Source organism: Gasterosteus aculeatus, chromosome 11, assembly GCF_964276395.1.
Source record: "Gasterosteus aculeatus chromosome 11, fGasAcu3.hap1.1, whole genome shotgun sequence".
NCBI classification, from domain to species: Eukaryota; Metazoa; Chordata; class Actinopteri; order Perciformes; family Gasterosteidae; genus Gasterosteus; species Gasterosteus aculeatus.
The window spans coordinates 13964679-13990851 of record NC_135699.1 but is presented as its reverse complement, the minus strand read 5'-3'; the positions used below and the strand labels follow the sequence as shown (position 1 = coordinate 13990851).

Sequence of the window (26173 nt, the reverse complement as noted above, 5' to 3'; positions counted from 1 at the left end):
GCTTGCAAGTCACTGTGTTGTGCCAGTGTCTCACATGAACACATATTGTTTGTTGGTAGTATTGTTTCTATTGTTTCAAAGCCCTTTTATGACCTAAAATGTCAAGAAAACTTAAATGTCTGAGTCAAGTACATAAATTATAATAATCAAATGAAGAACACAGACATCAGATTGTTTCCTCTTCTAATTCACTCCTGACTGCTTTGGCTCATCCAGCAGGGAAGTTTATGAAATAATTTTGTTGAAATACAACAAATGTGTTTCAAATGTAAAACATGTTCATCCTTGTTGAAAATACGTATTAATAAAGTGTTGATTTTTTATTCATTGCAGTAAGTAAAAGTAACAACAATAACAGTATCAAGCAAAGCGCTCATCAACTGGAATAATCTTTACTTCACCTGGTTCACCTTGATGTCTCCACTGCAAGTGTGTGTGTGTGTCTGTGTGTGTGTGTGTGTGTGTGTGTGTGTGTGTGTTTGTTTGTGTGTGTGTGTGTGTGTGTGTGTGTGTGTATGTACACAAAGAACAGCAGAGATTCTTGCTGTAGCCAAATATTAAAAAGTACCAGTAAAAGGAACCATTAACTTTTTATAACTCGTGCCTGTTTAATACTGAGAGTCGTACCCATCACAACCTCTATTTAATGTAGAGACACAAAATGTTCTCATGTCAAGTGTGTCCGTTCTGCTGCTCTGCAACATGACTCCATGGAAGAAGAAGCTCTCCCTTTGTCGGTAGCTAGTTCTCTGCTCCCTGAGAGGAGGAGTCAATGCAAAACTCAGATGTCTTCTACCTACAAGAGGACGAAAGAGAGCAGTGGACACACACAGTTAAACATGAGGCGCTGCAGGACAGGACTGCTGCTTTTAACTCTCTGCTGGGCAGGTGACGATTTTCACTCATTCTGTCACTTCATATAGTTGGAAATCACTTGAAGTTTGCGTGATGAGTTCTGTACTGATTAATGATTTCTCTGCAGGCGTTTCCAGTCAGACTCTGAGTGAGTCTGAACCAGCGGTGAAGCTCCCAGGAGAATCCCATAAACTGACCTGTACCTATGCAGGAATATCAGATGATGATGCTGATATCAGCTGGATCAGACAAGCTGAAGGAAAAGGACTGGAGTGGATTGCCCACATTTCTTCTCCGAGTGGAAGCAGTAAATATTATTCCACGTCTGTCCTGAATCGTTTCACCATTTCCAGAGACAACGCCGTGGACCAGGTGTCTCTGCAGATGAACAGTCTGACCACTGAAGACTCTGCTGTTTATTATTGTGCCCGGAGGCCACAGTGATACAGGAAGCCACAGAACTGTGCAAAAACTCCCCCCACTGTATCAGTCACTGATACAAAGTATTGTGAATCGCCATTAAGTATTTTTAAAATCCCCCTATAGTGTTAATTGTTGGAACAAGGGGGAGAAAATGGAAGGTTGGACTAGATTAACTAGAAGTTAAATCAAAGTTAATTATCATCAAAGGCAGCAACTGTACTATCTCACTGAAAATAAATAGCTGTTTTAAAGATATTTGCAAGTAAAGAAGGTCGGCGCCATTTAATTTGACGTCCAAACGCATCTCCGTTAACACTGAACCCTCATGTCACCTTTGTTCTCGATTAGAAACAAAAACCCTGCTGAATATTTGTCTCCTGTTCACTTCAATTCTATGCTAATACATTTTGTAATGGTAAAATATAATGATGCCATAATGTTTTATTAGATTCATGTCTGAAGCTAATCATGAGTTTAATTGTGAGGAAGTTCCACAGCACCAGCTGTGTGGGAACTGTCTCCTCTTTGATCCCATCTGTCTATGTGTACCAAAGCTGCATGGAGGGAGGAGAAGGTGTGGATTCCTCCGGCCCTCGTCCTGAATCTAATAAGATGTGTGATAGAATTGTCTTGTGAGTTTTCCCTCAGGTCTGGGACCTCGATGCCTGTCTCTGTTTCTTTAGCATTACAAAGTATTAATATATCTTGTTTGCTTCGAACATAAAGAAGAAGCTTGCCACTGAAAAACAATAAACCAATATCTCTGAGACGCTCATCAACAGAGCAGCCAAGCGTAGTCACTACCAGGTCAGTCAGACAACAACCTGGCGACGAGTGGCTGAGGAACCGGGGTAGAAACATCAGCCGTATCGCTCCTCCTTAAATTTGCTCAGGACACAGAAGTACCACAAGAGAGATATGCATAAAAATACTTTTATTTAGTATCAAAACATTGAAGATAATTTATATTTTAAAAGCAGTCTTCCAATAAGTTAAACGTCCACCAGGAAAGTCCAGTCACGAACTGTCAGACAGCTGGGATCCATTTGCAGTCAATCCGGCCGTGCTCTGTTCAGTGTGGACTGTAGAGAACGTGGTGGGACGTCGTGGCCGATGCCCCCTCACGACGGAGGTCGGTCGGTCGGTCGGTCGGTCCGTTCGCCACCGTCTCGTTGTCCCGGCCGTGTTCCCATAAGTCAGCAGCTTCCTCTTTTTTATACTCCTCCTCTTTGCCCCTCGATCCCGTAGATGGGTTGGTTACTAATTGTCCAGGTAATTAGTCCCGGTGAAAGCGATAGAGGGATTTGTTAGTCCAATAGGACGTCTGTGTGGGGAACAGTAGTCCATGTAACTCACACGGTGCACACTATAGTAAAAGATCACGCAATACACAGTGAACATACAAGATCACAGCAATCACATAAATGACACAGCAGTCAATAAATGTCACAGCACACTAGTCACCGCAAACCAGAAACACACATTACATTCACACACACATTCCCAACAGGCGGACAGATACACTGCAAGGTGATTTGTAGATTGAAGGCAGCTCGGTTGCCAGAGCAGGTGAAGTGACCTGTAATCAGGGAGTCTGAATGAGCTTCAGTTTGGAGCCACGCCCCTCCACATGATACCGCCAGGAGGCGGGACCTCGCCGTGACAATTATCTAGTTATCACATGACTTGTAAACTCATTAGATAAATAGTCCAATACAGTTTCATGTCAATCACATGTGTTATTATAACAAACATTAAAGCTTTTAGTGATTGTAAATGACAAAATGTCACATATTAAAAATAAGACGTTTTTGTTTGGTTTTGCTGTATAAGAATAATAAATGTTACTATTTCATATTATATCATTTTGTTGACTATATTTGCTTCTCTTTGATGTGATACTGTAGATCACATCAATCAATTCAATCAATTTGGATAAAGACATCACTCAGCCATGTGGAAAGGATAGTGTGCTTGTGTTAAACAGAAAGGCTTCTGAATATGTCGTCGTTACAAACCAACGTTTCTTCAGTTTCTGGTGATTCTAAACATATCATCTTCCTCTCTGCACCTCCGGGACCACACAGGAAACTTTTTAGAAAAAGTCAGAACTACAAACAAAAAGCATTCCAGCCTTCCAGTGTGTACTTTTCTTTAAAATGTAAACTTAAATAAGAAAGGAAAACAGCAATCTGCTATAATTATCACCCTTACAATATAGATTGATATTTTACAAGAGATAAACATATCTAAACGTCCTACTTTATACTTTCTATGTTTTGTCTGCAACAAATTGATCAGTTGAAATGATTGATGTGTAAAATAATTTAAAGATAAATCACTATCTATGTGCAGGCATGTACACAAACATCAACGTTATAGTAGAAATATTCATTATTTCACTTGATTCTTACTTGAAACTATTTTTAAAATGTTCTTTAAAGAGAAAATACGGTCGTCATTTAAATAAAAAATTACATTTCTCAATACAAGAGCAAGTTGATTTTTGCCAGTTTTGCAGCAACTATGTAAAAACAAAAAAGTTGTGAGAGGTAAATAAGTTAGAACGAATCAAGTTGGAAAAGAAGAGCTGAAGTGCGACGGTTTGAAAAAGGAAAGAACAATAATACAATAATGCTAAACGTATTTCTTGACCCACCACATAACAGTATCTTGACAAAAGGACAGATTTAAACATAGAAATTCAAATTTGTTACAAACTATAAACAACTGCTCTGTTAAAATAATTCCTTTCAGATTTTCTGAATCAAATGTATGTGTTTGCCATGTCATACGAAAAACATTTCAACTAACAAAAAAATATGGATTAATAATAATGACGTAAAAATAAGTCACATGTGAATTAGGAATCTTACATCCAACATTTGTATTGATTAGAATATGAGTTTCTTTTTTAGTCTTACCCACTGCTGACGATATGTTTCCAGTGCAGGAAGCTGTTGGTCACTGAGGTTTTTGTAACAGGGTTTGTCACAGTGTGGGTTGGGATGGGGCACTGTGATATTCATCCATACAAAAACCTAAGAGCAAAAACTGTAAACTCTCCCATTCTCATTGTGATAAATCAACAGGACAGACTGTTTTTCAACTAGAATGTAGAGTAAGTACTGTGTTTATCTCTTTTAGATGGATATTAGTTATTACAAGTTAGTTAATAAGTAGATTAAAGTCACAGGCGTAAATGTCATCTTCCTGTAAATTAACTTTCAGAACTGGTCAAGAATCAGAAAAAAAAGAAAAACTCTCAAGACACAATCATGTTATTATTTTAAACAGTTTTTCTGTGTATTTCAATCCCTTAATTAGGTTTTAAGGTATTTATCTACTACGGCAGGTTTTTGTTGAGGCAGTGACAGGAGATGCATCACTGTGATTACTTCGACTACTGGGGACAGGGGACTGAAGTCACAGTAATGTCAGGTAAGTCACATTTAAACATTGTATTTTTACTAAAAAGTTTATATATTTGTTATTCATTTGTTATTCATTATTAGCGGTAGAGAAGTTTAAATCATGTCTTATTTCGGTTTACATAAATGTAAAAACCAGAAAAGAAAGCAGGCAGATGTTTCTAATACAGTTGTTCTTAGAAAGCCGTTATAATTTTTTATTGTTTGGCAATAACTCGGCTGATGAACATTTGCATTATTGAATTAATATTTTTAGAAAGTATTTCAGTGTGATTAATTTTCCCATTGATTAGACTGTATAATTAAAATACATAAGGTTTTCTTTATAGCTAGCTGTACATAAATATACATACAAATATGTATAGATGCCTATAAAGAACAACTGGTATTCTTCTTTTAAAAATAAAACGTAAACGCTCAAATCCATCAACAATAATTGTTTTTATTTACACTTATAACGATAACCAAAAGCCTTTTCAATATTATACCGTAAGCAGTGCATATTAAATAAATGAATAGGACGTGATAAGAATAGCTCACAATGTATGGAAAATATTAAGAATATGCCAAAATATTCCATTTCAATGAGCTCGGAGGTTATATTACATATTATTATATTATATATTTTTTATGTGTATGATGTTTTACTAAATATTACCTTTCCTCATGTCAGCTCCTAGACTGAATATAAATGTTTGGGTATTAAATGACTTCTACCCAAAAAGTATCACACCAAAGCGAGACATGGCAAAAATGTTTTGTATGATTGATGAATTATTAAAACAGATCATTAATTCACACAAGTTCCAAGGAATATACTGTACTCAGATGCAGTATGTTTATACAGTAAAAATAATCAAAAGCTCTTTCTTCTTACAGAAGTATCATTCACTAAAGTCCTATAGCTTCATCACACAATTATATGTAACATTTTAATGATCCTCTTACAGAAAAGTAACTGATGTGTGTATAATTTCACTTTCACAGAAACAACATCACCAACTCTGTTCCCTTTGGTGAAGTGTGAACCTGACGGTGATGAAGTCACCGTCGGTTGTCTTGCACACCACAACTACCCAAAGAGTCTTACTTTCCAGTGGACCAATGCATGTGGAGCCGATCTGACTTCTGATCAATATCCTTCAATTCTGAACAACAACAAATATACAGGAGTCAGTTTGCTCAAAGTACCAAAGTCTGACTGGAATTTAAGGCACTCTTTTGAATGTTCTGTGACGCACGCAGGAGGATCAAGAAGTGTGACTTTGGGAAAAAGTATGTGATGTTTTATTTACAATCATAGCTCCCTGTCTGTATGTCTAAGAGTAAATATGTGTTATAGTTCATCTTTTAGACAGAAAATGTTTTTCATTAATTACTGTTTCATATGTTTAAACCAATCTGACCAATTTTACATTCAAGTTTTAAATGAATTATTACAGACTGATCTGTAGACTGATGGATATTTCTGCTCTTTCCTCCATTAGAGGCCTCTTGTTCTATGATAAGAAATATCACAATGACACTGAAACCAACAAGTCCCAAAGACATTTTCATCAACAACCAGGCAAAGTTTGAGTGCAGGATTAATGGACCGGACCAGAACACCATAAATGAAATGAAATTCACTTGGCAAATAAATGGAGCTGATGTGACGAAGAACAGCAGTGAAACAACAGACTCCACAGGGAGCAAAATCAGCACGTTGACTCGCGACCGCTCTGAATGGCAAACAATCGACAACGTGCGCTGTTCTGCTAAGGGCCCAAAAACACACGTTCATAAAGATCTGCATATCAACAAAGGAGGTATGTTACTAAATGATTAGTAATCTGTGAGTCTGAGGAGAAAGACCGTTTACACACACAAAATATTATCTAAGTTTAGTAAACGCAAAACTTGAATCTGACCCTGTTCACTAAGGAGAGTTTCTCTTTCAGATAATGAACCAAAAGTAACCGTCCACGTCCTCCCAGAGGAAGACGTCAAGGAAGGAGCTGAGGTCACTCTGTTGTGTCTGGTCTCTAGCCGGGAACCGCAGGATTTCTACATCGCCTGGTTAGAAGAAAGTGGACAGAATGTCAGCGTCTATAACGATGGCATCGAATTCCCCTCTATGAAGACTGATGAGCGCTACTCAGTTACGAGTCTTTACACCACCTCCTTGAAAAAGTGGAACAATGCCGTCAAGTTCACCTGCAAGGTGTGGCCTGGTGGCAAAACGCAGAGAGATGTGTCTAAGGAGGTGTTTAGATCAACTGAATGTAAGGAATCGTAACTAATTCAGTCCTAAATGTGTCATTTTGTGCTAGTGTGCTGTCATGTCTGTGTCCTCTCTGTCATCGAACCTGTCTTTGTGATTGTAAAAGTAACAGCCAGTTCGTCAATTCACTTTGGTTTGTCATCGTATTGTGTTTTAATCTGTCTTTGTCACATCGTCCAAGAGCTTGATGAATGTGCTGACTGTTTCAAATAAATGTTGCATGAAACAACGTTGTTATATGTTCATGCATGACTTCAATATTCTGAAACAAAGCTTTTAGCTGATACCTGGTAGACTTCTCTCTTCCACTGTTCAGATAGATCAATACAACATATGTGGAGAGTGAATAATGCTTGATTTAAGTTTATGAGCACTATTCAAGTGAGAAATGGGCATTTATGTGTTACCTTTGTTCACACACACACACACAGACACACACATCTAACCCACCCACACCCTCCTCTTCTTAAATTCTATTCCAGCTTTTAAACTGCGTGTCGCTATGAGCTGCACAGATGATGCCATTGATGAAGACGAGTACAGCAGCCTGTGGTCCACCACCTCCTCCTTCATATTCCTCTTCATATCCTCTCTCATTTACAGCATGGTATTCAGCCTGGTCAAGGTAAACATGCAGACTTTCTCTCTATTTCAGCTGCACTGACAACTTAAGAAAGTAGAAGAGATGATACAGGATTCATAGATTCACTGAATATGGTCATTGTTTTACTACTAAAGTTATTAGAATGATCCCAAAAAGGGAGACTAAGTGATGAAAATGATGGCATCAATAAGTCTTGAAATGACATTTAACTAGAGAGACAAAAAAGAAATATAAAGTACTTATGTAATTGCTTATCAGCAAATATCTTATCTGCTAATGGACAGAAAATTATTCTGATTTGTGATTTTCTGATTTCTGACAAACCTGTGACTTTGTTTGTGGTGTAGAATTGCATCACTTTCAGTTAACAGAACTTATGTTTCCATGTGCAATCAGCACATGTGCCTGATCCACATTTAGCAGCAGCAGAGTGAAGAACCTCTCCAGGCACAGACAACGTGCTGCTTTGTGTGTTTTAAATGCTGCAACACGCTACACAGATGGCATGTTTAAGTATGGTCATTCTCATGGTTACAGAACAGACTTGCCCTGCAGAAAGGTTCATGGCCAAAGCCATTCTGTTGTGGGGAAAATAATTCTCCAGCTGTGTAAATATCTAAACTAAAGTAACAATCAAACTTCATCACTGCTTGATCATTTGTATCTGAACAATAAATATAATATATACTTATTTTGTTTGTGTTTCCAGATGAAGAGGCCATAAGATGAGATTGATGCATAACATGGACTTCACTTCTTCATTTGTCTTCTAAGTATTTTTTCTGGTTTTAAAAACATTTAATTGTGTCCTAGATTTAATGATCGTTATATACATATTTTTGTTGAACTATGTCACTCAAAATAGATTTTTCTGTGACCTGTACCAAATAAAAGATACAATTGTAATTGTTAGTCATTTAGATGAATAGATTCCCTGCATTGGCTTCTGTTCTTTCATTATGAATAGAAATGTTGTACATTCACTTTCTTGAAGACTTAAATATTATCTGTTGGTAAAGTTTTACAAATGTTCATTGCCACATAAATATCAAATTGCACTGTAGTTGAGATGTTTGTAACTTTGTCTGATGTCATTATGTTGAACAATTTGCTTTAATCTAATTCAACAGATATAATATTTACAGTAGTATGGACAACCACATACAAGCATACAAGAAAACTTCGACAGTTATTTTGTGGGTTTCATTTCTAAATATATCATCTTTAGAGAGTCCCCCCCCCACACTCATGGTCCACCTCAGGGACCCCACACCTGTTGTAGTGAAACTACAGAGCTACAAATAAGCTTACTCAAAAAAAGAGACCCATCTTCCCCTGCATGTATTTGCATATCAGCATACAACAAGGCAATATGCGGCTTACATGCAAACTGCAGACACAAAGATCTGTGACATTACATGCAGGGTTAGAAATAGATATTGTAAGAACATGAAGAGTCCATCTTCAAATTGTATGGCAGTTAAAATATTACTTGGGAAGTTGCACCTGAATGAAGATACAGCAGAGCAATTCATGAAGAAACACTGATGCATGTAAAAGTGTAGGCACATTAATTGTATCATTTATTCAAATTATTCTTTCATGAAATATGTAAATATATATATGAATAAAATGACAGCTATTTTGAAGGATTCATATATTTTAGTGTATTATCCTTTATTTAATTGTAAACATTCATTAATAACAACATGAAGTATGCACACCTACTTTATATGTAGTGTACATGTGGAATAAGTCTTACACAGCTTGAACTACATGGGAACGATAGATGACCAACTTCTTCTGAACTGTGTGTTCATTCTTCACAGTTATTTGTCAGTTCATGACTCAGCATGTGCACATCTGTCCCTACTCTCAGTGCTTGAGTGAAAGCTACCAATTGTCATAAAACCTTTCAGAACCCCAGCTTGTCGATTTGCTGGAGGGACATTTAACGCCAGCTCATCAGCAGAAGTCAGAAAAGAGTAAACACTGCCATCTTGTGAAGGACATGGAAAGGACCAGATTAAATCACATGACCCTTCCACTGTATCTATGCTCTTCTATTATGTTACAATAATTAAAAGTACAATGGTGTATTTAAAATACATAATCTCTCTCTTTCTCTGATCTCTAAACCTATTCAGTTTGAAAAGTTTCATTTTCCTGACAAACAACTTGCAGCCTCTTGGAGGTTTGGTAGGTTTTGGTCAGTGTTTGTATCACTGTGTTGATGCTAGCTGGAGTTATGGCACAGTGTGACACTCCATAACAAAAACCAGAGACTCGTCTGTCCTCTTAGCTGCAGCTCTCCTTTTACCAAACGGACACAGCATGTAGAATGTCACAGTTATATAATCTAATCCAAGTCAATTAAACTGCAATATGGTGTTAATAAAAAAGCGTTGACTCCTTGAGAATACTGATTAGACTCTGCAGCCATTCATGAAGCAATATTTGTGGTTCTACTGTGGTCATTATAATCCAACAATAAGTGATTTTAAATTATATTTTAAAAATGGATAGTTTTTTGCAATGTGATGTTTCATTGTGTACTGGAGTAGCCACCACGTTTCAGAACGTTTTAAAAACCTGAAAAAGAGATGCAAAGGTCTGTAAAATGTATGTTGAAAACGTATTTATGCATGTAAACACTCGTATGTAGTTGTGGCTTCATTGAAACACAGTGAGACCAAGTAACTGAAATAGTCAATATGCAGAACTTTGAAGACTTAATAAATAACCGCGCAGTGTACTCGCTTGTAGCACCCAACCTTTGGAATGCCTGGTACAAGAACATTGGCTATGAAATATGTGTCATCCTGTGGGAGCCTTTTTTTATGCCATTGTTACATGCCAGACGGGGACTGTCTGCATGTGTTCTTGTCGTTCTCCCTCCTGCTCATTGGTTTCTCTCCCCCAGTGATTATGCTGATTGGCCAACTCCAAACACAGGTGGAAAGCAATCAGCAGTTCCGGTGGCAGTCCATAAAGGAAGACTCCTGAGAAGTGAAAGGGGGTGTGTTCTGCGCTGCGGGTGGTGGCCAGTCTTCATGTACGTGAGCTTTAGCTGTCTGCTGGCAAAACTACAAGTTTTGTAAGGTGGAGGTTGAGGACCTTAGTAAGTTGGGGTACCCTGTACATTTTCGCACGTAGGTATACCTTTGTATAGATACACCAGGTGTAGTGGTTGTTGCCTCCTGTGTAACGTTTTCCTTTAGTCCTTTTTTAGAGAAGCAGGTAAGGTATTTTGTTTGACTTGTTTTGGATGAAGAGCCAGTGGTGAGCTAGGCCTCATTTTGTTATATTCATTTCATTTGTTTGGCACAACCTGTAGGTCCCATCTTCCACCACTCCCTCCCTCCTGTTGGGAGCCATCTTTTTGTGTAAGAATAAAAACTAGAAAGACCCCTTTTACCCTGACTCTGTCGCCTGTCTTTGATTGTTGTTTTACTGTCCTGGAATCTACAAAAGGGCCGTAACAGCCATGTTTTATTTGTCATCCAAATTACAAGGTTTTACCGCATCATTTATATAACTATATATTTTTTTTTTACTTCTGTAAAACTACCATTTCAAAATATATATTATACAATTGAAAAAAACTTACATTGAAATGGAAAAAATGAATTCTCCTTGGAATGGATTCTCCTTTTTGGGGTAGTTGTTTATGCACGGTGCTTTAAACAAGTAATGTATTATACTGCTTTCTACTGCCTGTTGGCCAGTCTTGTTCAGATAAAAAAACGTGTTTTAGGAAAAGTGGGCAGAAAGTTACAAATAATCAAAAACAACTTTTAAAAGTTAGAGGGTATAATTTAAAATACAATGGTACATAATGCTCACCATGTTCCATGATTTCCTCCGCTGAGTACACAGTACAAGAATAAGCAAAGCTACATATCAGTGGGTGGTTTTTGTACGAGCATGTTGTACTGTGTATGGGGGGACACAGTGATGTGGCTCCGTACAAAAACCTGCCATGAACGGAACTGAGTCGTAGTGACTCCAAAAGAAGAGAAGCTCACATAACAAAATCACTACTCTGAAGAAAGGTTGAGTTCAAAGATCTGGTGGAAGGAAGCAAACATTTGAAATTCTATTTTTTTCAATTTCAGCTTAAAAATCACAGCACCTCAAAAAAGTTTATTTTTGTGTATCATCAAGGATAAAATATTTCACATATTGAAAAACAAATGAAGGAATACTGACTACTTACAGGTAATTTGATGCAAATAATTATCCACTTTGGTGATATGCCTGAATAAGATCGTTTAAATAAAGCATCACCTTGTCAGAACATACAGCAGTTATTTCTCATTCAAATTCAGGGGACATCATTTTACAGCACATTATTATTATTATTAAAAATGAAAATGTCTGCACGTTTTTGAGTTGTGATCATCAACATGCACATGGTTAATATTTATGTAACACAGGAAACAGGTGCTTCCACAGCCTGTTAACAAACTGTAACTTTAGACCACAGCACTAATAATAGTAACATGACAATAAGTTACACAAAATAATGCCGGTGAAAAGGATTTGTATCAAAAAGAAAAGAATATATTTTCATATAAACATGTTACCAATATTCAGTAACAATCAGGTCATTGCATTGATGCTCATTTCTGATAATGTAACATTATAAGCAACACTAACAGCTAAAACTCTTAAGGTTCCCTTCAGGTACGTATTGATGCGTTCAGGCTCCGTTAATAGTTAGTGAAAATGATTATTGTAAGATGAGCAAAAGAACACACACTTGTTTGACAGAGATGTTACCATAGCAACATGAAGATTAGAGATGAACTATGACTTGTCTACATTAGCTTTGATAATACAGTTACTGTGTATTGGCTTTAATCCATTAGCGTCAGGTTCGTCAGCTGGGAATCAGGATTTAAGAATTACGAACCAAATCCAGGCCAAAGGTTTTTAGCATTTGAAAAAAAAAACGTGAACCTGGTTTTGGTGTTGAAAACTAAAAAATACAACATTACAGGTCATTTAGCTGACGCTTCTATCCAAAGCAACTTACATTACACGTTGAACCCATGGCTTTTTTAATTTTTTTTACATTTTGTCTTGCTCAGGGACACTTTGAATTGAGACATGGGGCAGCCGGGACTCAAACCGCCAACCTTGCAGTTCCCAGCGCTCTACCCCCTGCGCCACAACGACCCAACATGTGTTCCAAACAAAAATAAGTAGTTATTTTATTAAATTTCAGCGAGGTCCAGTTAGAGAGAATTTCCTCCTGCAAAGGTCTATGACATCACACTAGCATTTAATTTGCGTTATAATTTAGTCCCATTTGTATTGAAGTATCCAGCAGTTGAATTAACATTTATTTGTAATTCATTAACAACCAACTATCAGGAGGTGTGAAAGACTTCAATTAGTTTGTATCAAATGTTCCTCTTTCTCGCAGCCATACATAAGATAATGACAGCACAATATGGTACTTTATGAAATAAAGTTAAAATAAATGATGTTAACTTTTATCTTTTGTAAAGTGTTTAAATCCTAGTTAACAGGGTAAAAGTGTTTTAACTGAATCAATTCGAAGCAGCAGGAACTGGAGCTGACGGGTCTGATACAGAGGAAGTGTTGCCTAACTGTTGTCAACTCATACTCATATTTTATATAACTCAGACCACAGGAAATGCGTCTCAAGGGACGTGGTAATAAGTAGTCCAGAGGGAATTGCTTTGCCATTAAAACATGGTCCCTGGTTTAAATGACTATTTGTATTAGAAGCACGTTGGAATATATCACTGTGATCACTACTTTGACTACTGGGGGAAAGGAACACAAGTCACAGTGACTTCTGGTGAGTAATTAACACATTTATTATGATTGAAGACTATTCTGTATTTTCACGGGTTTATTATGAAATTCATGTTGATTTCAAATTTGTTGTAAAGGTAAATAAGAGTAAATCCAAGTAGAAGAGCAAAAAGATGAGGGTAAATGGTAGATATATCCACTGGTTTAGTGGATAAGTACAATCATTTATTAGATGAAAAAAGCTGTTGAATATGTTTGCATTAAAAAGGTCACTAATTACAGGGTAAAAGTAACAATAATGATCATCTCAGGTAAGCAGGTAAAAGAGACTTTGTCTTCATATGGACAATAGAACTGGCCTGGGTAATATTTAATATTTAGACCTCAGTGGCATCAAAGGTGTCTTTAAGTGCTTGTTTTTGCACTTTGGATGTAATGTCTTATTACACTGTGATGGTGCTTTTGATTACTGGGGGAAAGGCACCATGGTAACAGTCACATCAGGTAAGCTGCTCTTATTTATCTTTCTCTAATGTCAAGATTTAGAATTATAAACTACATTGGAATTGTTGTAGCAATGAAGTTGTGATTGTATTTCTTTCATTTCTGGGATAAGGTATGATACATGTTTAAAATTGATAGAAAATGTTTAAACTTTGGTGTTTAAAATCATATTTAGTTACATCTTCTGAACCCTTCTGTATGAAAGTCACGGTAAATATGTCGGAGGGTAAATTATTAGATAACCGACCTCAGAAAGTGTAGATATCTGGGAACAGGTTTTTTATGCAGTGGTGGATCATTTGTCGAACTGTGACTACGCTTTTGACTACTGGGGAAAAGGCACCATGGTCACCGTCACCTCAGGTACGACATCTTAATGTTTCTGATTAGAGAAAGACATTACAGACATTACTTTATTATGTACTATAATTTAATGTAGCCATAAGTCACAGCCAGAGATTAGACAGCAATCAACATATTGTGGCATGACAATTCCTTTTGTGAAGGGCTTAAGATTGTTTAGTTCAGTTGGATTGCAAATCATTTAAATCTTCATATTAAAGTTCAATTTGAGCGTTTTCCAAAAACAAGACTGACATTAAGTGCTGAGTTTTTGTGAAACGTTTGAATTGAATCTCTTCACTGTGACAACTGGGCTTTCGACTATTGGGGAAAAGGCACTTTGGTAACAGTGTCATCAGGTGAGTTTTGTTCCGTTAAAAAACATCATCGGTGTGTTTCAGTGTCTTATTTAAAGTAACTTCTCAACATCTCAATTGTTACTTTAAAGGTTTTAATGCTCTACGTGTCTTTAAAAGTCTGACATTGATGTTTTCAGCACAGGATAAAACGTTGGATTTTTGATGCAAACATATTTGGCTTTGTTTATTTCTCTAAATTGTAGTTTTAGTTTAAAGTGAATTTTTAAAACATAGTGGGATTGATTGAATGTGAAGGCAGACTTGTGCGTTTGCTTTTAGACGTGACATTGTCATAGTAACCGCTCAGCACTTTGCTAATATAATTACTTTTATTACTGAGGAAAAGGTACCTCAGCAATAGTTGTAATAGGTAGAAGTACTTTAATTTTATACATAACTGCTGAAGTTTATACAAAGTATTATGTTTTTGTAATGTAACAATATGACTGCCATCAGTATAATATAATGTATGGTAACTGTAGGAACGGTGACTTAACACTTCCATCTCTTTAATTTAAAAGAATACACTAAGGATTATTGTCGTTGTGCATTACAAGTTGTGCATTTAATGTAATTTAACTAGTTATATATAGAATGAGAAAACTAAATATCTAAAATAATCATTGAGGGAGGTTAAACTTGCTGCAACCAAACAAATAAATGACATTCGGAAACATAGAGGTTTGTGTATTGAGAGCAACGTCTTAAATGTTAAAAATGCTGTGCCTTCTTCCACTACTGTCTCAATCCTCTCATTTGTCTTCTAAATAATATTTGGTAAAAAAAATATTTGATCTTTTTTTTCCTTTTCTAGCCGCTTCAACCAGACCGACGTTGTTTCCTCTGATGCAATGTGGTTCTGGGACTGGAGACACAGTCACTCTCGGCTGCTTTGCCAGCGGCTTCTCACCCTCCTCGCTGACCTTTGCATGGAACAAAGTGAATGGACCCGCCTTGACCGACTTCATCCAGTACCCTCCAGTTCGAAAGGGAGACTTTTATACCGGAGTCAGTAACATCCGAGTGAGCAGACAGGACTGGGAGGCAAAGGACGCCACTTTCCGATGCGCGGCAACCCATGCAGCAGGACCGGTAGAGGTCACCATCCAAAGGCCAAGTAAGACTCATGCTACGTTATGAATAAATGCCTTTTGAGTCCATCATTTAACATCTAGCAGGTTTATAGTGTGTTCTATAACCGCAAATTGGTAATTGACTAATTATAGTATCAAAAAATAGAGTTGCTTGTGATAATATTAATGGGAAAAAACGGTAAATAACTTAATATAGTTCAATAAGTCTACTGAGTTTTAGTCTCTAAATTGACTATTTTTGGGGTTTGGTGCATTTTTCTGAGAATTGTATTTGGTAAAAAACGTTATTTTTACCAGTCAATCAAACAAAAAAGTGAAAAATAATCGGTTAAAAAAAATCCATGACTTGAAAGGAACATCAGAGAAGAGCATGAAACTAAAATGTTTCTAAAGCGAGATAGCGTCACATGTCCTTGAATATTTTTACTTTCACAACAGGCCAAACAGACAAAGCAAACAGTCAGGTGGAACAAGAAGGCTGACGCTCTAATTTCATTCTCTGCTTCTATACTTTACGTCCTCTGCAGCGTCTCAGATTATTGCACCGTGTTCTGCTTCTTTTCATCAACCTGCATAATCCTACTTCTTCTTCATGTCAGTCTGCCCCCACTTTCATTGTTTGTTGATTATTAACATTCAATCTGTGTTTGCTTGCTGCTGCAGTCAATGTATATGCAGAAGCAAGCATTAAAGCTCCACTGTTTTTTTATGTCATTTATTTTAACATGAGAATCACATTCACAATATCACACATCATTTTTCACAGTTGCTTCTGCATATATATAAATGATTCCCTGCTTCTGCATACATATATATTTGTGTATATGTTTCTATTTTTCAGATGTGGTTATTAAATTGCCGACTCTTGAAGTGTTGGCCTCCTCTGATGAGGACACCAAGGTTTCATTCTCCTGCCTTGCCAAGGATTTTTCACCCAACGATTATGACATCAAATGGCTGAAAAACAACCAGGAAGTCACAAACCAAATATTCGAGATGAAAACAATCACTCCTGAGGGGAGAAAGGATGCAAATGGAACTGCACTGTACAGTGCCACAAGTTTCCTCATGCTGCCGTCCAGCGAGTGGACTGATGGCACTGAGTTGACGTGTCAGTTTAAGGGTAAAGGTCCAACATTCGAGAATTCATCGCTGACTTACAAAGTCACAGACACTACTTGTGAGTAAATTCCACCTTTTCCATCAAGAGATTCAATGTAAATGTCGTTGCATTTGTTTTTTCTGCAGCTGTTTTGATTAAAAAGTTCTTTCTTGGCAGGTGTGGGATGTCCTGAATCAGATGTGGAGGTCACAATCGAAGGCCCCACAATGGAGCAAATGTTCTTAAGCAGAAAAGGAACTGTGAAATGTAATGTCAAGGTCAACAAACCGTCAGTCCATAAGATTTGGTGGGAGAATCAGGATAAACAGGCAATAGCTGGAGCCTCAAAATCCCCCCCTAGAGGAAGTAAAGAAATAAGCCTTCCACTTGACATTGATTATGACGAATGGAGCCGGGGGACAAAGTTCTACTGCGTTGTTGAAAAAAACGATTGGTTTGAACCACGGAAGACGCCCTACGAAAGGATTCCTGGTAAGTAAAGAAAGCAGCGACTGTGTTTTGATTCCTCTTGTCAGACCATCAAACATGCTGTGAGTGTCACTGCGTCACTGACATTTACTGCAGTACTGTCGCTTATTTCATCCGTGGCAGAAGCTCTAAATGTCCTCTCACACTTGCAGGAGGAGAAACTCAGCGACCTTCTGTGTTCATGCTTCCGCCACTAGAACACACTAGAAAAGAAATGGTGACCCTCACTTGCTACGTGAAAGACTTCTTCCCTCGGGAGGTTTTTGTGTCTTGGCTTGTTGATGACGAGGAAGCAGATTCAAAGTACAAGTTCCACACCACAAACCCTGTAGAAAACCAAGGGTCCTTCTCTGCTTACGGCCAGTTATCTTTCAGCCTTGAGCAGTGGCAAAAGAACGACGTGGCGTACAGCTGTGTAGTTCACCACGAGTCCGTGGCTAACACCACTAAAGCTATCGTCAGGTCCATTGGGTACAGAAGCTTTCAAAACACCAACCTGGTCAACCTCAACATGAACGTCCCTGAAACGTGCAAGGCCCAGTAGATGTTCTCACGCCTCGCTGTGTCTTCTGCTGTTTGTTGCTTGTGATGTGACATCGTGTTTGCCTTTTAATTCACTTTCAAAAAAACAAATAAAAACAGCTCTTTGCAACTCTGTTGATGTTTGTCGCATGCTGTTCACCTCTTTATTCAACACATATTCCAGCTACATGTTTGTTGTCAGCGTCACAGTGTGATCCTGTGTGTAGCCTTCAGGATGTTTGACACAAATGAATCAAACTTACCAAACCATTTTACATTATGTAGAATCACACTAGAGCAACTCACTAACTACTGCATGTGTTCATTGACTGTGCAATGTTTGTGTGACTTGTCTTTGTGTACGCATTTACTCCACTGGGTCTTGCACTCCCTTCACAAGAAAGATGATTGTCGAAGGTCTAATTCCAGCTCTGTGCGTCAAATCATTAATCTACTGATTCACAAGCCAAGTCACGCCTGCCACAACATGAATGAGGACTTTCACAAGCAAGTCAGGATCATGTTAGGACGGCTTGAATCAACACAATCAACACAAGGAAATGCAAATGAAATAGTCCGTATGGTTAAAGAAGAACAATTTAATAAGTAGCAAGACGTGTGCCAGTACTATTCTTTTAATTGATGGTTGACTTGATTTGATTGACTGAACTGTCCTCAGAGTTCCTGATTAGATCTACTCTGACCTGATGCGTATTAAAGTAGCGACTCTAACACAGGAACATGAATAGAATATGGTCATTGAGCTGTTGAAGCCTGCGTTTTGCCCAAAGTGCCCACTAAATAATGACTGTACACTACATCCAGACTTCTGCCAGGGGAACAGTGCGATGGAGGCAGAAGAAGATAACATGGGGAGCACAGGCCTCACCTTCATCCTCCTCTTTCTCATCACTCTGCTGTTCACCATAGCAACCACTGCTTTCAAGGTAATGGAGACTCTGCATGTTACCGATGTGCACAGATTTGGATTTAACCAGAAAACTACTTTATCTAACGTGGCAATCTCTACAAATGTCATGAATCTGATGCTGAAGGAGTGTAACACAATTTCCGATTGAACCTGTGGCTCAAAGTGTTGCAATGTTTATATATTCTCTATTATACACACAAAAAATGGGGTTCAAAATGCTGAAAACTTGAAGCCGAGGAAACAAAAACAAGGGACTGAAATCCAATGGATTGCCACTTTAACACTATGACCAATAACTAAGATGACTATCTTTTTAGATATTGCGTTTTTTAAATAAAATCTACAAGGTGTCTGCAACAAAACCTCAGCTATGAATGAATGAAACATGCATGTTCATAGGGTTCACTCAAAAAACAGCTGTGCTTTTGCAATGTAATGCTTTCCTCTTTAATAATCACCGTTAACAACGCTTTGGTTGAGTTGACAATGTAGTTAAATATTAAATTGTCCCTGCTGTTATAATGAACTGAATACAATTTTACACATTTACACGTTTACTTTTTACAATGTGACTTATTTCTATATTCTTTCTGTCTTTTCAGGTTAAATGAAAACAGATGAAACTGTTTTGACTTTTCTTTTTGAAATGTCTTCTTATAAACTCACAGTATCATGTAAGTAATCACAGTTTGATTTTGATTTTAATTGCAAGAGCTTTATGTCTTTTAAGAAAATAAATTTTTAAAAGAAATTAACATTCGATGTTGTTTATACTTCTCTTCCATTACTTTGACATTGTTCATACTGCATGTTGTTTTAACTATAATCAATCATTTATTATACTCACAACAGTACTTATTTTAGGTTCTCAAGCATTATATCTTTAAAGAAATACTTCATCATGTTCTCATGTTCATCACCTCCCCAGCACCAGGAATCATCCGCTCATGTTCAACTTGATATGAAAATGTGCAGTTCTCGGGTCTAATATTAACAGAGTGGAGAAGTGAAACCTTGCAACGTCATGAGAAGCCATGTGAACTCTTTGTGAAAACATGTAAAGTGATCTGAGACATTCAAATGTGCGCTCTGCTTCTCTAACTGACGCCTCACACCTGGTGCCAGTGATGCACTGTTGCTCTTTGCACCGTTTCACTTCTGTATTTTGGCCCTTTTTTGGGAGCCGGGTGTTACTCAATGCTTCCGCTTGCTGCTGCCTCTGATCCCTCTGCCCTGCCATGCTGCATCTGTGCAACAGCCCCGTGTCCACCTGACCATGAGACACCAGACACTGTACAAGTACCACTCTGCCATCTAGCCTAAATACAAAGATACCAGATTTAGAGTTAAGACAACACAGGTTACCTGACCAAGATCTTAAGGTATGTACGACTGAAAGGATGAAGTCCGCTCATGTTTTTAAAACATGTGCATCTGACTGCTTGAGGAAAGTAACGATGTAAATCTCTCCCCCATATCTCAGGACAGCGGGTTGTCTCTCCAAATATCACGTTACACCCAGTTTGGCAGGGTGAATTCGGGAAGTCACCAATCAGACTCGTCTGCAACATTCAAGGCTTCTTTCCAGACAAACTGAGTGTGGAGTGGAAGCAGGAAAACCAACCTCTAAACGTCGTGCAAATCCAAAGCAAGCTTCAGAGTGTGGAGGGAAAGGAGAAAACCTTCACTCTGAGCAGTGAGATTGAGCCAAATATGACAGAGTGGGCACAGGCCTCAAGTTTTACCTGCACGTCTATTCACAACACTCAGACATTTATGAAGACCACAAGTATTTGTCAATGTAAGTATGTCAGTCTACTGTCTCACAGCACAATATACAAATGTAAATATTACAAGATGAAAAGTGTTATAAACGTTTTTTTTCCCTGAAGATGAAGCAACGGCCCCTCCTTCCATCGACGTGGAGATTCCCAGCTTCAAGAAAGTCATGACGGAAGAATCTCCCGTAAAAGCAACATGTTTTGTGCGCACTGTTCTTAATGCCAAGGTGACGTGGCTGCTGAATGAGACAGACACAGCGGGTGGCACAGTGAGACAGGACACCAAGTCAACTCATTTAGTCAGTGAACTGACGGTTTCTTCAAGTCGATGGAAACAACTCAAGTCCATAACATGTCAAGCTGACCACAAGTGCTTCTCATCTGCTAAGAAGACTGTACAAATCGCAGGTGAGACAACCACATGCCATGAGAAGCAGACGTCATGTGACAGCATGGTGCATAAACGAAGAAGCCTGCTGGCTTTTCTGTCTGTATCATCCAGAGCCTGCAGGTACAGATCCATCGATTGAGATCAGGAGATCTCTGAAAGATCTGCTGAAAGGAGACGGTGCCGTGCTGGAGTGTGATGTCACAAGACTCTCGTCACGTAACCTCTACATCACCTTTCAAGCCAACGGTGTCGACATCTCCGACAAACAGTTTGTTGAACTTCCTGCAGCCTCAGGACTCCTTTCAATCAGTAGAAGTTTCACAGTCCATTTAAATGAATTGAAGAGAGACGCAAGTTTCACCTGCAAAGTGAATCAAGGATTCTCCAACAGCTTTGTGTCCAACTCCACAGGCAGTTTCTTTGGTGAGAGGAGAAGCTCTTCATTCCCTTAGTGGTAGTTCATTCCATGTTTCACACTTAGTTGATCAGAAATAGACCCATTCATTGATTAATCGAAGCACTGATTGATCTCATATTTAGTGGAGCCATCGATGGAACTTCTTCTGGCCCCCGGTGAAGACTCAGGACCACAGAGACTCCTGTGCTTCGCTTGGGGCTTTAACCCTCAAATTAAGTGGTCTTCAGAGTCCGAGCACAGATCTCCATCAACTAATGACGTCAGCATGGGTGAAGATGGACGTGTGGCGGTAACCAGTCATCTCCACGTCCCTCAATCCGAGTGGAGAACAGGGAATGTCTTCACGTGTGAAGTATCTGACAAGTCTCTGAACGCTAATGTGAGAAAGAACATCAGCCTCTGCTCAGGTAAAAGGAAAACTAATAGACAGAGAAGAAATGAATTCATCTTCCATTAAGCATGACACCTTTTTCTTCACATACTTCATATGTGTCGCCTTTTCTGCCATTTCAACGTCTCTTTATTTTTCAGTAACTCCTGCGTCATCTCAGATAGTTGGCGTATATGTTCAGGCACCAACACCAGGAGAGCTTCTGAACAAGGGACAGGTGACTATCACCTGTCTCCTGGTCGGTCCGTCTCTCAATGATTTCTCCGTGACCTGGAAAGTAGGTGAGAACAATCATTCCCACGATGGCCGTGAGGATTTTCCAGTGAGTCACAGCAACGGTACAGAAACTGTGCAGAGCTTCCTCAATGTGTCAGCGGCGGATTGGAATGAATTTAAACAAGTGTCTTGTGAGGCAAAGCACCGATGCTCCAAACTGGGCCACGAGGATCATATAACCAAAAGCAGAGGTTTGTTTCTTTGCATCTGTTCATTGATATTTTTCAATCTGTGGAGATGTTTAAATAGTTTAAGTAGACAAGATGCATCAGAATCATCACATTGATGTTTGTGGAAGCTGTCAGTGATTAAACGATCAGATTAGAAATGGTTAAAATATGAAGCTTGATCTACTTTTGTCTTCTTGTTGTGCTTCTAAAGAGCTGTATCCACCAACAGTGAAGGTAACACAACCAACTGTGGATGACCTTTCTACCTCCGACTCCCTTGCAATTATTTGCCACGTCTCTGGATTCTTCCCGTCTGATATCCGAGTGTACTGGGAGGAGGAGGACCAGAGAGTCCCTCCAACTCACTTCACCAACAGTCCAACATGGAAATACACCGGGAGCAGCACGTATTCGATGATCAGCAGACTAAACATCTCAACAACTAACAACAAGGAGTCTACGTATTCTTGTGTCGTCAGACACGAGTCATCGGAAACGCCTTTTAAAAGCACTATAAAGGATGTCTTTGGTGAGCTGTCGATTAGAATGAAGTCAATGACAGTTGACTGGTGTACTTCATTTCATCGTAGACAGTTTTAGTGTCGATTGCGTCAGCTAAAAGAAAGATAATCAAAATTGACAAAAACTTTTCCTCCCTGTTTCCTCCAGCCACAGTGACCCACAGCAAACCCTCAGCGACCTTGCTCCAGGGCTCCGGTGAGCTGGTGTGCCTGGTCTTTGGCTTCAGCCCTGCAACCATTAACATCACTTGGTTTCTTGATGACACCAAGGGACCGTTGGACTACAGCACTAGTGAACCCCACAGAGGCCCAGATGGAAAGTTCAACATTCAAAGCCACCTAAATCTGTCCCGAGTCATCTGGTTACCTGGCGCCAACATCACCTGCAGGGTGACACATGCAAACATCAGCCTGTCCCTGGATGTATCTAAACCAGGTGCTAGTTTGACAACAAGTCTTTCTTGAACTTTACAGATTGCACATATTTGTTAACCACCCGTTTCACACATGGTTGAATGGGTTAATATCTCTTAGCAGCTCCCCTGCCACTGGAACAAAGTCCAGTAGACTAACACATGTTACACGTTTCCATTCATTCACAGACTCCTTGAAGGACTGTGATTTCTTCGACGACATCATGCATGCTGAAGTGAACCAGGACACAGATGTGGAAAGCTGGTATTTTGCGTTCACTTTCCTCGTTTTATTCCTCGTCTCCTTTATCTACGGTGTCTCTGCAACCATGATTAAGGTGAGAAACAACAGTACTGGAATGTTATTTTAGTGAGTGATCTTTCAGTAACACATTTCTAAAAAACATTATTTTAAATATTGTTATATTTTCATATTTTCACTCTCATATATACATATATTTTAAATATGAATAAGAAATGACATCATATGCTGACACATTCCCTTTGCTTTCTCCTTTTAGACTAAATGATGGTGATCCCTGGACAGATCCCATTATACAATAATGTTTTGGTTTTTCATGTTTTAAAGTTTAAGTGATTCACATCTATTACTATTATATGTTATGTAACAGGTTTCTTGATTAGGGTTATAAATGTTCGTTGTGTGCATGTGTGCAGTGCATCTGTTTAAGAGAATACATGAATAAAATACATACTTTTTTGTCACGGTGTGGTTCACTTCATGTTATATTTTGTAGTTTTCTGCCACTCGTGTCCCCGGGTAACTTCACTTCCTGCCTTGTCCCGTCATCCCCTGTGATCGTCTTAATAGTTTCCACCTGTGTCCAATCACCTGCACCTCCCTTGTGTATTTAAGCCGTGTGTCTCTTGTGTCACTTGTCGCGTCATTGTCTTTTGCCACGCATGTCCCTGTCTTTTGTCTTGGATCTGTAGTTTCATGCCTGTGTGTTTTTGCCCCTTGGCCCTTGGCCTTTTGGATTTTGGATCCTTTTGACTATTAAAATCTTTTGTTTCGGAGAAGTCTGCATCTGAGTCCTGCATTCCTCCCGCACCCCTGACAGACCCTGTCACTTTTTTGGTTCTGATTAAATTTGTTCTGATCACATAATTTGATGCATCATTATGCATTATTATGCTAAAATAGTAATTCAATTATATAAACATAACACAAACAGCCTGCATATATACAGGATTTGAAACCTTAATCAGGAATCAGGAACATTTATTCCTGATTCCTGAAATATGTTAGACATAAAAGGAATTTGACATTGCGGTGTAACATTGCGGTTGGTGCAAAACATCGGACAGTAAGACAATGAGATAATGGACAACAAAACAAATGGAATAGCATGTTCAATTTACAATTCAACTATACACTTTGAAATGAAATAGAAAGCTCAGAGCTGGGGATAAAAAAAGGATACTCAATTAAAAATAAAAAGGTAAAAATAAAGTGCACTGGCGAACACAACTGTGTTTGAGTGTATGTGAAAGTGACAAGTGTATGTCTTTTATTCTGAGTTTGAGATTCTCTTACCTATAAAATGAGCATATATACAGTATATCTACAGATTACATCATTGGATGCTTCATTGCCATACGTTATAAAAGAATAATTACATTACATTACATTTCATTTAGCTGACGCTTTTATCCAAAGCGACTTACAATAAGTGCATTCAACCATAGGGTACAAACTCAGAAGATTCAATTATCTAAACTCAGAAAATGTAATTATATAAACATTATTTCCATAAAAAGATGGTAACACAAACAAGCTGCATATACATACTGCGCTCGCTGCCATGTAGGACTGATAGACTGTATAAATCATTCCTCCACAGAGCCATACAACTATACAATAACACAACCCACCAACTGTGTGTTTTAACTTTATTTTTTCTTTCTTTCTGATAAACCCTTTTTAATAGTTTAACTGCATGTGTATATTATGTTTGTATATTGTCAGGAGCTACCTGGGTCTTGAATTTCCCCTCGTGGTTCAATAAAGTACTTCTATTCTATTATACTATTCATACATTTTATACAGTATAAATATACAGTATGTCATAAGATCAGCATCATTGTATTACTCAGATTGACCACTAGAGGGAGACAGACCTCCACATACAGAAGCGGGGATTTGTGTCCTTGATGTGAAGTCGTGTCTTAATTTGAACATACTGAGAGGTCTAAACTGCACTGACCAGATGTTATGAGACAGAGGTGCAGTCTGTTCAAAGCACTAACAGAGACTGTTTGTATACCTTCTCTTTCCCATTAATACAAACACACAGGGTCACTGTGAATGTGTGCACATGTCTACTTTGTGGGTTAACATTAAACATGTGTTAGAAGGTAAGTTTGGAGTAACTTTTTGAACACATACTGTTCCCGGGTGATGGGGATAAGAAGTTGGCCTCACAGGAAAGATCTTATAGGAAGGAGTGTGGAGGTAGAGAGAGGAATGTGTTATTGAGAGCAGTACAGGTGAGGTTGAGAGAGCATATAGAAGATGTTGATCACCTGCACATTTCATACATGTGCATCTGGAAAAAGTCAGATAACTATTGAAAGTGCTCAATTAGAGGAACATGCAGTGAGCATTCCATCCATCCACATATCCCTTCAGTAAACTGGCTTTTTCTTTAAGGTTGTGAAGGGGCGGAGCAAATACCAGGTGTAATTGGCGTAGAGGCGGCGCATATCCTGGATCAGACACTGATCTTCAACATAAATCATGTTGTCTGTATCTCTGGTGCTGCTTTTGTTTGCAACTGGATGTCTGGAGTCTCTCTGGTATTCTCTGAGAGAACAATTCTGCTTCAAGTATATTTAGTTAAAAAACAGTGACTCTAAAAGGACAGAACGTGCAGTCTGAAGACACTAGTGTCCATCACTGTGCAAGAAACCCACAATAACACAAACTACAAACTATAGGAGCATATTAAATACTTGGCACATCAAAGAAGCCTAAACATTGATTTATTTTTGCATTTTCTGAAGTTCAACATCAGCACACTCAGTAAATAGTCTCTGATGAGTGTAAATACAGATCTGTTACTTTGACATGACTGCG

The 26173-nt window shown here is 38.4% G+C and overlaps 1 protein-coding gene, 2 long non-coding RNA genes and 1 gene segment (V, D, J or C); 2 read left to right on the top strand and 2 right to left on the bottom strand.

Annotated features, from left to right (window-relative positions):
- The first annotated feature begins 800 nt into the window (after positions 1-800).
- On the top strand, positions 801-23799 carry LOC120827316 (uncharacterized). Of its 7 annotated transcripts, XM_078083942.1 has the most exons (12): positions 801-888; positions 983-1288; positions 14171-14236; positions 15389-15691; positions 20196-20513; positions 20605-20901; positions 20996-21307; positions 21425-21709; positions 21834-22160; positions 22351-22668; positions 22809-23096; positions 23263-23489. In XM_078083942.1, the coding sequence occupies exons 1-12, from the start codon at positions 840-842 to the stop codon at positions 23442-23444; spliced, it is 3051 nt and encodes a 1016-aa protein (XP_077940068.1). In that variant the 5' UTR covers positions 801-839; the 3' UTR covers positions 23445-23489. The 7 variants fall into 7 exon arrangements, with proteins under 7 accessions (XP_077940068.1, XP_077940067.1, XP_077940065.1 ...); XM_078083941.1 differs by lacking the exons at positions 801-888; positions 983-1288; positions 14171-14236 and adding exons at positions 13207-13412; positions 23595-23799 and having other exon boundaries at positions 23263-23411; XM_078083938.1 differs by lacking the exons at positions 801-888; positions 983-1288; positions 14171-14236 and adding exons at positions 13715-13873; positions 23595-23799 and having other exon boundaries at positions 23263-23411.
- On the top strand, positions 4257-9234 carry LOC120827320 (immunoglobulin heavy constant gamma 2-like). The segment is given in 7 exon segments: positions 4257-4399; positions 4634-4719; positions 5697-5984; positions 6197-6517; positions 6650-6973; positions 7455-7597; positions 8286-9234. Coding segments are annotated over 6 exon segments (1152 nt in total).
- LOC144384550 (uncharacterized) lies at positions 9219-11464 on the bottom strand. The gene is made up of 2 exons (XR_013451339.1): positions 11187-11464; positions 9219-10168 (listed from the first exon to the last, which is right to left on the bottom strand). It is a non-coding gene; the product is annotated as an uncharacterized LOC144384550 (long non-coding RNA).
- LOC144384549 (uncharacterized) lies at positions 23260-26173 on the bottom strand. Its single transcript, XR_013451338.1, has 2 exons — positions 24166-26173; positions 23260-23788 (listed from the first exon to the last, which is right to left on the bottom strand). It is a non-coding gene; the product is annotated as an uncharacterized LOC144384549 (long non-coding RNA).

Coding starts and splice junctions, on each gene's coding strand:
- LOC120827316 (XM_078083942.1), top strand. CDS start 840: ATGAGGCGCTGCAGGACAGGACTGCTGCTTTTAACTCTCTGCTGGGCA. Junction 14,237..15,388: donor CATGGTCACCGTCACCTCAG/GTACGACATCTT, acceptor TTCCTTTTCTAG/CCGCTTCAACCAGACCGACG. Junction 20,514..20,604: donor GACCACAAGTATTTGTCAAT/GTAAGTATGTCA, acceptor TTTTCCCTGAAG/ATGAAGCAACGGCCCCTCCT.